General features: G+C 42.7%; 1 protein-coding gene across 1 annotated transcript; it reads left to right on the top strand.

Moving 5' to 3' along the window:
* Positions 1-8,999, top strand: LOC128738375 (arginine/serine-rich protein PNISR). Its single transcript, XM_053833447.1, has 7 exons — positions 1-1,134; positions 1,201-1,314; positions 1,377-1,479; positions 1,784-1,840; positions 2,005-2,117; positions 2,181-2,514; positions 7,664-8,999. Exons 1-7 carry the CDS (start codon positions 91-93, stop codon positions 8,329-8,331), a joined length of 2,433 nt encoding a protein of 810 aa, XP_053689422.1. The 5' UTR covers positions 1-90; the 3' UTR covers positions 8,332-8,999.
* The last annotated feature ends 1,342 nt before the right edge of the window (positions 9,000-10,341 follow it).

Here is a 10,341-nt window from a genome sequence, read left to right on the forward strand (position 1 = left end):
AAGTATTTGCAAGAAAATTAGAAAATTAAAGCTGAAATTAATTTTTATTGAGACTGGTAAAATTAACTTCCTAACACGTAAGGCATAAAAATGCTCGGTCGGTCGGTTTCGACTGGTAGGACGCAAAATGTGTCGGGAATTTCTCGGCCAACCGGCGGTGCTAGTGCTACGATGGCGTCCGCCATCATACCAAGTGCTCCTGTGAAAAATTACCAAACTACTGATGCCGGAAACGGTCGTGCACTGGTCGACAACGATTGGAGTTCGTTGAATCCAAATTTATATCAAAACATGTCGAACGATCAAGTAGACTGGGCTGCCCTGGCGCAACAATGGATTCAAATGAAAGAAACCCTTCCGGCTAATATGGTTCCAGCAGCTCCACCTCCTCCCATTATATCCAATAATTATGGATCAAATAGTAGAGAATCATTTTCTGATGGAATGCATACGGGGTCCATAGAGGAACAAGGCGAGGCACCGATGGAAGTCGAACGTGACGAGGAACTTGCGTCTGCTGTAACCCTACAGCAGCAAAATCACGCTTGGGACAACGGAGCAAGCTCTTGGCAGTACCCTGCTGCCAACGACTGGCAGAATCCCGTTTGGCAACCTAATTGGTCCACAGAAGCAGCGTCAACAAATGATACAACTGCAAAGTCAAGCTATGACACGGTCACCGTGAATCCTAATGCTTCCATTGCCGTTGCCAATTGGCAGGCCAAAATGGCGAGGATTTATAAAATCGGAGAACCCAACAGTTCGGATGAAATAGTGGGTACTATCCAGCCGATCGGAAATCAACAGACCCATCAGGCACAACCATTGCCAACACAGCAGCAAAGTGCCGCATCGAAGCGAATCCCTGGCTTGATGGATCAGGTAATTAAGCTAGATCAGAGCCAGGCCGACCACGAGGATGATCAGGAGGCAGCCCAGGGGCTTAATGATGCAAAACGTAAACTGCTTCCGGCCTGGATTCGAGAAGGCCTAGAAAAGATGGAACGGGAAAAGCTGCGCCAAGAGGAGAAGGAAAAAGAACAACGGTTGCGCGAAGAAATGCTCGAACGGCGAAGGCAGGCGGAGCTGGAAGCGCTAACCGAGCTGGAGAATGCCCGAAAGAGGAGCAAGTTTGTAAGTATTGTCACTAACACTGATTCTAGATTCAGTGGGAGCGGTTAAATAATTTTTCTTTATCAGGAATCCGATTCCGAAGAAGAAGAGTCGGAAAGCGTGGAAAAGCATGATGACAGTCAGAACCCTGAGTCTAGCCCGATATTACACCGATCGCGGGAAGAGGTTCTTCAAGAATTGGTATATCTTGTTAGTACGAGTAGGGAAAGTAAAGTCTTACAGTTTTTTAAATATATTCATAGATGGTTGCTGTTCGTCGGAACTTGACTGAAATTTTGCTCGAAGTCACAAATGAAGAGATTGCTTCAATAGCTAAAGAAACTGTTGCAAAAACACGTCGAAAAGGTAGTTTTCCTCTTAGTCATTTAAAGCGTTCTTGGGTCTCTTTCTAGCTGCTTCAAATGCCAGCAGATCCCACACACGATTTGGATTACTGTTGCGATGGCACCTTCGAATCATGAATAAAAACCAGAATCCACACGATCTTGTATAATTTCGAAAAGACTATCGATCTTCGCTTCGATCCATTCTCTTCGATCCACATTAATTGATTATTGATTTTTCGTAGAAAACATCATACATCCGTTTTATTATTATCTATATACTTTTCTCACTTTTTTGTTGTGCTAAAAAAACAATCAAAATTAAGCACCAACAGCTCAAGCTCTTCGTAAGACCGGCCTCGCGTCGCTCACTGGAGGACTCGGTAAGTCGAAGTTTTATTTTTTTACTACAAAAAAATTAATATGTTTGATTGAACATGCATTTAAATTCGATTGGAACAATGCCACCAATATTTTGTTTTCGAAGGCAGACCCACAATGGTCTGCTATTGTTGCAGCCAATAACCGTCGGTACATTTGCTTGTAGGTCTCGGTATCTACGGTGACAGCGATGACGAAGACGAAAGTGGTTCGGACCAGGATCGCAACGATAATGATGCAAGCGACGATGATGAAGAGGAAGCGGAACGAATGTTGAGGGTACTTTAAAAAAGGGAACACGATTTACTAATTTATTCAAGTTTTGCTTAAACAATTTCATAGAATGCTATCAAACAACGCCAGAAAGAGTTTGAGCGAACGGCTCGCGAGATTGAGGATCAGTTGGCTCAGGAGGAAGCGCGCGAGGAACGACGACGGCGTGAGCACGAACTGGCTTCGAAACAGCACGATGCGCAGCCTCTGGATGGAAATAGCGACGAAGAGGAAGACTCAACGGCGGGGGGAAGTTCTGCGGGTCTTGGCTATTCGCAACCATCGTCGTCGTCGTCCCAGTCGGCGTCGGGCCCCGCTACCGGTAAGGTACACGGGGGGAAATTCGGACCAAGAGATGGTGAGACCCAGCCTGTTAATGATAAATTATATGCCTACAAGCTCGGTAAGTCGATTTTTTTTGAGCTACCTTTCTACCTATATGTGCGGGATTTTTGGTTTTCGTCTCGGCTAAAGCGTCGTAAATGCGGGAAAGCTTTTCGGAAAATTATCCTTTGGAAGAAAAGGATCTTTAGAGGATCCAATTAGCATGACTCGTAAGATTTTAAGGTCATGATAGAATTTTAAACGGATTTTCGTTACAAAAGAGTGAAACTCTCTAATTGGTCCGAAAATAACAGATTCTTGCTGTAGACCTAGACCAACTGTTTAATAATATAAGAGCTTTATATATCTACTACAGTGGGTTTGTACCTATTTGTTTAAACTTGGACGCGTGGCAACGCACGTGGATACTACTACTGAATATGTATTCCACAATAGATCAAAATAATGGTCGCAGTGGTTCTAATCTTCTCACAATAAAGTGGGTATATGATTGAATTATAGCCAGTGAAGTAAAATGGGTATTTATGAAGCCAGAATTAAGTTGTATCGAAGATAAAATTTGTTGGTCGAAATGACTTTTTGCGTTGTTACGGTTATTTTGTGTTCTTTAGAAAAAAGAAACGACTAGAAGCTAATGTATTATTAGTAGCTTCTTCGGTGGCTGTCTAAGTAATCATCTGAATTTTAACAGTTGTCATTTTTATAGTCTACTTCGACAGCAAGTCAAGGTCGCCTTGATTCTCCATAACATCCCCTTCATAATAGCTCGAAGGGTACCAACCAAAATGGCCGCCTACGATCAGAGACTGAAAGGTCAGGTTGGTCAGCAGAGGGGTCTGATTTTGCGTAATAGAAATAATCATCTGGATCAGCTTCAAATGTAATTCGGCACCAACTTTTCAAAATGGCTAATCTACAAAATGTAAAAACTGAGTGAGGGTTTCTTTTCCTATCCTAGTCCAGCACAAAATAACTCTTACTCGGTTTGTTTACATTTTGCAAATTGGATCTTTTGAAAAGTTGATGCCGAATTGGAAGTGGTGCATTAATATTGTTTACAAGAACCGCTAATTTATCAAGAAATTTAGAACAGCGGGAATTATTAGTTGGAAGCTGAATTGATAGTGGCAGATTGGAAGAATCGCCTCAAACTTCGCAATCCTCATGTTGATTGAACCGATTAGTGTGTGGGCGAATGAGACGCCCAGAGTCCTGTAGAATGTTGTATTTCACTCGATCTTTGCGTTCCGTAATCGTCTCATTCGGATGTATTGAGTCGGTAACCCTTTACGTAGACCAAATTGTTAGCTTTTGATGATGGCCCTATTGTTGAACTGGGTGTTTTGCTTTTTTTTAGTCGGGTTAGAAATGTTGACGAGGTGGAGTGCGAATCGAGCCTGTCGATTCCTAGTTGAGCGGAAGCGTTGACGCCTCCGACTCCATTGTCCATGTTTCATGCCCGTAGAGAACTACCGGTCTAATAAGCGTCTTGTATAAGGCAGGGATGGTTCGATCACTTTGACTCAATTTTGATTCATTTGACACTACCGTCTCAGCCGAGCAAAATTCGACAAAGTGATATATGAGACATTTATAGAATAAGTTATTATCTACAATTTTGCCGAATAAAGTATTGCTGTATCTGGTGTAGTTACGGCGCTACAATGCTAGTAACTCTTTAGTGACTAAATGAACGTTCATTTAGTTAATAAAGAGGTACTAGCATTGTAGCACCGTAAATACAAATGATACAGCAAAACTTTATTCAGCAAAAGTGTAGATAATAACTTGTTCTATAAATGATTCATATATCACATTGTTAAATTTTGCTCCGCTGAGACGGTAGTGTCAAATGAATCAAAATTGAGTCAAAGTGATCGAACCATCCTTGGTATAAGGTACACTTTGTACACTTTGTGAAGTCCATAGCACGACTTTCGCTGATAATACGCCTCCGAATCTCACGGCTAGTGTCCTTATCCGCCGTTACCAGTGAGCCAAGGTAGATAAATTGGAGGACTACCTCCAACTCATCGCTGTCGATCATTATTCTACTACCCAAGTGGCGTCAATCGGCTTCGGTTCCGCTGTCCAGCATGTACTATGTTTTACCTTTAACCCAATCTTTTCTGTTTCGTACTTTAGTCTAGTGGTACAACTGTTCAGCTACCGCCACCAATGTTCTACCGATTATATTCATGACATCGGCAAAGCAGACAAATTGACTAGATTTGTTGACGATCGTGCCCCGCGTGTTGATATTCGCCCGACTCATAACATATTATCATATTTCTTTCCTATCGATGGTATCATATGCGGATTTGAAGTCAACGAACGAATGGTGCCTGGAAACTTTTTATTCGCGGCCGTTTTAGAGGATCTGCCGCAGCGTAAATATTAGATCCGTTGTAGACTGCCTTCGATGAAGCCGGCTTGACAATTGGTGACAGGCGGTGAAAAATGATTTGAGATAGCATTTTTGATGTAGTTGCTTATTAAGCGCTTGTTTATTGAATATTGGCTGTATAACGGTTCAATAATCTACTATTCAAATAAAATGTTTGTTAGGTGCTGATCACTAGTTCTCACAGTCCATCTTGTCGCCCTTCTTAAAGATCGGGCAGATAACCCCATCTTTCCACTCCGGTAGCCGTTCCGTATCTGAAATTCTAACAATTCGCCGGTGCATACAGACGGCCAGCTTTCTGGTCTCATTTCAATAAGCTCCGCTCCGATGCCAATGTTCCAGTTGATTTATTTTTCTTTAGGTTGCATGATGGCCTCCTTGATTTTGCCTATCGTTGGGGCTGGCATCACTTCCCTGTTTGTTGGGCCGTCGAAGTAGCCTTCCCCGCCGGCATAGTTCTCCGCTTGAGCGCCAATCAGTTCATCGAAGTGCTGCTTACACTTTTCGGAAACCTCACGATCGTCCGTCAGAATACTGCCATTCTTGTCCCGTCACGTTTCGGCTCACGGCACAAAGCCTTTGCGGGATCCGTTCAGTTTCTGGCGGAACTTTCGCGTTTCCTGAAAACGATGCAGCCGCTCAAATTCTGCATATTCCTCCTTTTCCAGGTAGCGCTTTTTCTCCCAGAAGATTTTGTTTCGCTGCATCTTCTATTTGTCTTTCCACGTTCTGACGTCTGGCACGTCCGTATCTTGGCCCCCCGCACAGCGTTCTCCAACAGTCTTCGAGAGAGGTTTCGTCCAGCTCGTCGTCTTCCGGCAGCGTAGCTTCGAGTGAGTGCTCGTAGTGTACCCAGCTCGTGTGTGTTGCCGCAGCTCTGGAAGATGGTATGTCGATCTCTGAACGTACGTACCGTTGGCCTCTTGCAGCGCTACAACGACCAACTTCCTGCTCTTCAATACGTCGGAGAGCACTCGAGTGCTCCCTTGGAAGTTAAGAGATCGGTAGTTCCACGTCCCGAGTTTCCAATCCATAGTCCTTTTTCGTCGCGTGAGTTTATTCCAATTGTTCCAGTAAGAATTTCCACGTTCTTCGTTCCGTGCCGTAGTATTTTTCGTGGTGACGGCTTGCAAAGCCTGCTACACCAACCCCCTGTTTCGCTGATTATACCACTCCGAATTTCTTTGTTCTTCCTTCATTCCTAAGTAATTTTTCGTGGTGGCGGTTCGCGGAGGCCTGCAGCATCAACTCCCTGTTTCGCCGGAGAACCAACGAACCTCGAAAGATCCCTACTTCCCTGTCAGCTAACGAACTTGACTTCCACCGGGGTTGGTTACACGATCTCTACCAAGATTATTCATTTCCCAGCTACCAGGAGGTAGGGATTGGAATCGCTGATGAGGCTATGAACCACTGTAGGATCTATGTTATGTTTACAGGTGTGCGCGGAACTGACGGCGCGCTTTATTCAGCCGTTTACCAGGCTTGTCTCTTGAATATTGCTGCCAAATTTGGTAATTACATTACCAAAGTGGAGTTGATCGTATCGAGGCTCGCTGGTTCGCTCAGCAGTAGAAGAACAATAGCTTTTATGATCATTTTTCTAATAAGCGTACTCTTTTACATAGTGATTGTCTCCACATAACCAGGTGGATGCTTTCCGGATATTCTTCTCGTAAGCGGGTTTCTGACGAGCATTGTCGCGTTGCAGTTGTGCTTGTCGTTTCTACCATCCTTGATCATTGTAGTGTTCTGTTCAACGTTGATCAACGATTGCATATTTCCACCAGATTTTCCAGCGTTGAAGTGGACCCTTCTAATCCCACTTGCCGATCAATCGTCTCCGGATACAACCGCCTCGCGTGGTCTGGAGACCACAAGTGAATCGGAGCTGATTGAAAATTAGCAAGACCTGTTATGTTTACACGTTTATAATTTTGTTATACCTATGTAACATCTAACCTTTGAACAAAAACAGATCAATTAGATTTTTTCCCAATCGTTTTTTGTTTCTTAGGGTTCAAGTTGATATCTCAAACCCAGCCTTCTCTATAAACGAGAGGAGCGTGCGTTTTTGCAACGCTGGGAGGAAATGGGTTAAGATTAAAATTTGCAGGATTTCGGAAACATGGGGTGCGCAGAATTAGATGCGTTTATGATATAGCCTTGAAAGTAAAGGGTCAAACAGAATGCTGCGCCAACGACGTTTGTCCATGGGCTTACTAACAAATTGACGATGACGGATGCATTGACGCAGCATTCTGCTTGGCCAAGTGTCCTGGCAGCCTTGACAGCATATCCGCAGTTAATCTTAGAAAAAAAATCGAACATGTATGGAGGAATTATCGCGAGGTTCCATCTTTTGAACTTACTTGATTTTTATAGGAACTAACCTGACATCGTGTCTGATAGTTTTATCCATGGTGAATAGAGCTCACCATGGTTTTATCGTCATTAACTTCCAAGAAAAATCACCTCTAACATATGGAGAATGAACTAATAAAAATATTTTACTGTTTGGGATTTCGCCGAATTGAAAACTACGTTTACTTTATTTTTAAATAGTAATGGGCATAATTAAAAAAAGAAAAGCCTTGAGAACAGGAACTTCTGTTCCGTACTGTATATCTACCTATTCTCCTTGTTCAAGTTTACTACCCTAGTTGAAGGTGAAAACTTCGATCTTGGGACAGGGCCAAAATCTGTATATACCATGCTTTGGAGATCTCCGATGGGGAACAGCATCGAGAGCAATATTATTAATAAAACTTCCAACATTTTACCATGTTTCTTTCGACAGGTCGATCGCGTGACAAGCGGATATCCCGATTCAGTGACCCGAAGGACACCGTCCGGCAAACTCACATAACGCACGTGGCAATTGTTAGCCACAAACCGGGTGAGGTGATACCCTCGTTGCCTGCGGCCAAGCCAACCGCATCAGCCGTTCAATCGGCGAATGCAAGTGGAACGACACCTTCGGTGGCCAGCACAACGGCCGTTCCATTGTTCCCCGCAGCCATAGCTGCGGCAATGCATTTAGAACAGTATCGACGCGAGAACAGTGTAGCTTCCGAAACGCCATCAAATGCGTCTGGCAGTCGAGCTTCGTCATCACACCGCAGTGCCCGAGACGGTAGCAGTAGCAAGTCGTCGCATAGGTCTCATAAAAGCAAGAAACATAAGCGTTCGCGCTACAGCCGGAGTGATGACGAAGATGACTACTACGATGATGGCGATTATGAAGAGGATCGTTTTTCACAGCACTCACGTCGATCGCACAGTTCCGAGCGGAGCGGGCACTCTCGTCGACGTAGGTCGTACTCGCGAGATTCACGTGACGATGATAGAAACCGGAAGTATTCGTACCGATCACGGGATCGCTCCCGATCTCGATCACGCGATCGGTATCGATCTTCTAGGCGATCACGAAGCCGCTCCCGGTCGTCATCAAGACGGAGACGTTAATATCAAACATGATTTTATAGTTATAATGGTGACTAGTCACAAAAAATGACTAGCAATTTGGTCCATTACAACGACGTCGTAATAAAAACTAATACATTTTGTTTACTCTGCAGTTGTTTACCCGCGTTACAGGTTACAGTTACGCAAGTTGCTTTCACACAACATACAGATAATTCGATCACGAAAAGATTAGCATCTTTGTTCTATAATAACAAAAACATGTGATTTGAACAGTTTTTCTGTAGGTCCATAGAAGTTCGAGAAAATTGGGAGTACACCATATGAAGAACCAAAACAAAACAAAAAAAACTAAGAAAGTAGTCAGATGAAAAAAAAAAGTGTAAGAAAAACAAATTCTCAGCAGTAGTGCAGCACAAGCACGGCATAAAAGTGTGTTAAAACGCAGAGAGTTCGAAGTAGATGAATAATTTCCAAGAACATCACTTGATATAACAAATCAAATCACTGGTCGAACCACATTTGCAACTTGGAAACGTTGAACTAATGCACTGCAAGCATGCGTTCCCTTTCCGGCAAGTTATTTGAAGGTGATAATTTTGCTTCGACTATTGATTTGATGATGAGCTTGAATAGTGAACGCTCTACTTGCACCACTACATATATCTTGATAACTCAATAAATCAATACAGTTCTTTCCTCGATCCAGCAAGCAGTAAAAAAGTAATTTGTGTTTTCTCACGGTATGGTCCGTAACTGACACTATTCTTTTTTCCGAACTCCTTACAGTGTTAGGTGTTAGGCAAACATTTGATCGCGGAGCGATCCATCTCGCAAATTAGTTTGATATTATCCAGCAAAGGATTTCTCTAGCGGTCTCAATTTTAAAGACAGGATAAAGGAGAGTTCTATGCATGCATAATTGAGCAAAAAGATCAGCCTCATTTTGTATTCCGACGGATCTTAATTCTCGGGTACTTTTTCATTTCGACGAAGAGAATCTCTCAATGTGACATACGTCGAAATGAAAAAGTACCCGAAAATTTGGTCTTTTGCGCTTCCTCGCAGTTGATCAAGACAGGGAGATGAGATGAGAGAGAAATGAAATGAGAAAGAAATGGGATGAGAGAGAAATGAGATGAGAGAGGTTAGATAAGAGAGAAATGAGATGAGATGAGATGAGAGAGAGATGAGATGAGATGAGAGAGAGATGAGATGAGATGAGAGATAGATGAGATGATATGAGAGATAAATGAGATGAGATGAGAGATAGATAGATAGGATTTATTTCTAATTTCCGTAATAGTAAGTACCGTGTACCCCCGTTGGTATGACCTTCTTTAATCTGAACATTTTTAATTTGTACCCCGGTGGTATGAATGCGTTCACATTAAAAACCGATCAAGCGTCACGCACAATTGACGTTAAAGTTGACCGGTAAATTAAAAAAAAGCAAAAAATCTTAATGCGTTTCCTCTTGCTCAGCAGCGTTGGCAATATAGCTCATATGCAACTTACCTCTCTCCAGCACCCAAAATAGACCATTTTAGTCGAAACTGCCGAGCCAATTTCGGTTTCTACAAACCGACCGTTTAGAATTCGCGCATGTTTGAAATGTTTTCAAAACGTTTGTTTTCGTCAAATCAAAACAACAATTTCATAGGGTGCGCGTCTTGCGCGTATGTGAAAATGAATAGAGTTACCAAATATTCAGATTAAAATTGAACTCGCCCAATCTGAACGAGCTGTTTTTCATATTAACGGGGGTTGAGTGTAAAGGCATTCTAATTTTCATCATTTGTTGGATGGATTTAATGAATACTTCAAAAGTTCTTGTGCTGATTTGACTTGCTGATTTGATTTGAACCCTTACCTTCCGATCCGTGAATTTTGAGATCACTGAAAAGCGATTATTAAGGCAAATTATTGAAATTACGCAACTGGCTTTATTTCTTAAATTCGTCGTACCGTTTTAAAATCTTTAAAACCCGTCCAAAATTTTTCATCGTCCGAACTAAAAATCACAACAATGTTTACGAAGCTAACGCGCAT

This window comes from Sabethes cyaneus, chromosome 1, assembly GCF_943734655.1.
Source record: "Sabethes cyaneus chromosome 1, idSabCyanKW18_F2, whole genome shotgun sequence".
Taxonomy (NCBI): Eukaryota; Metazoa; Arthropoda; class Insecta; order Diptera; family Culicidae; genus Sabethes; species Sabethes cyaneus.

Bases quoted from the DNA above. Each gene is read 5' to 3' on its own strand.
- LOC128738375 (XM_053833447.1), top strand. From the start codon at position 91: ATGCTCGGTCGGTCGGTTTCGACTGGTAGGACGCAAAATGTGTCGGGA. The intron at 1,135-1,200 runs GTAAGTATTGTC...TTTCTTTATCAG, and splicing joins CCCGAAAGAGGAGCAAGTTT to GAATCCGATTCCGAAGAAGA. The intron at 1,315-1,376 runs GTATATCTTGTT...ATATATTCATAG, and splicing joins AAGAGGTTCTTCAAGAATTG to ATGGTTGCTGTTCGTCGGAA.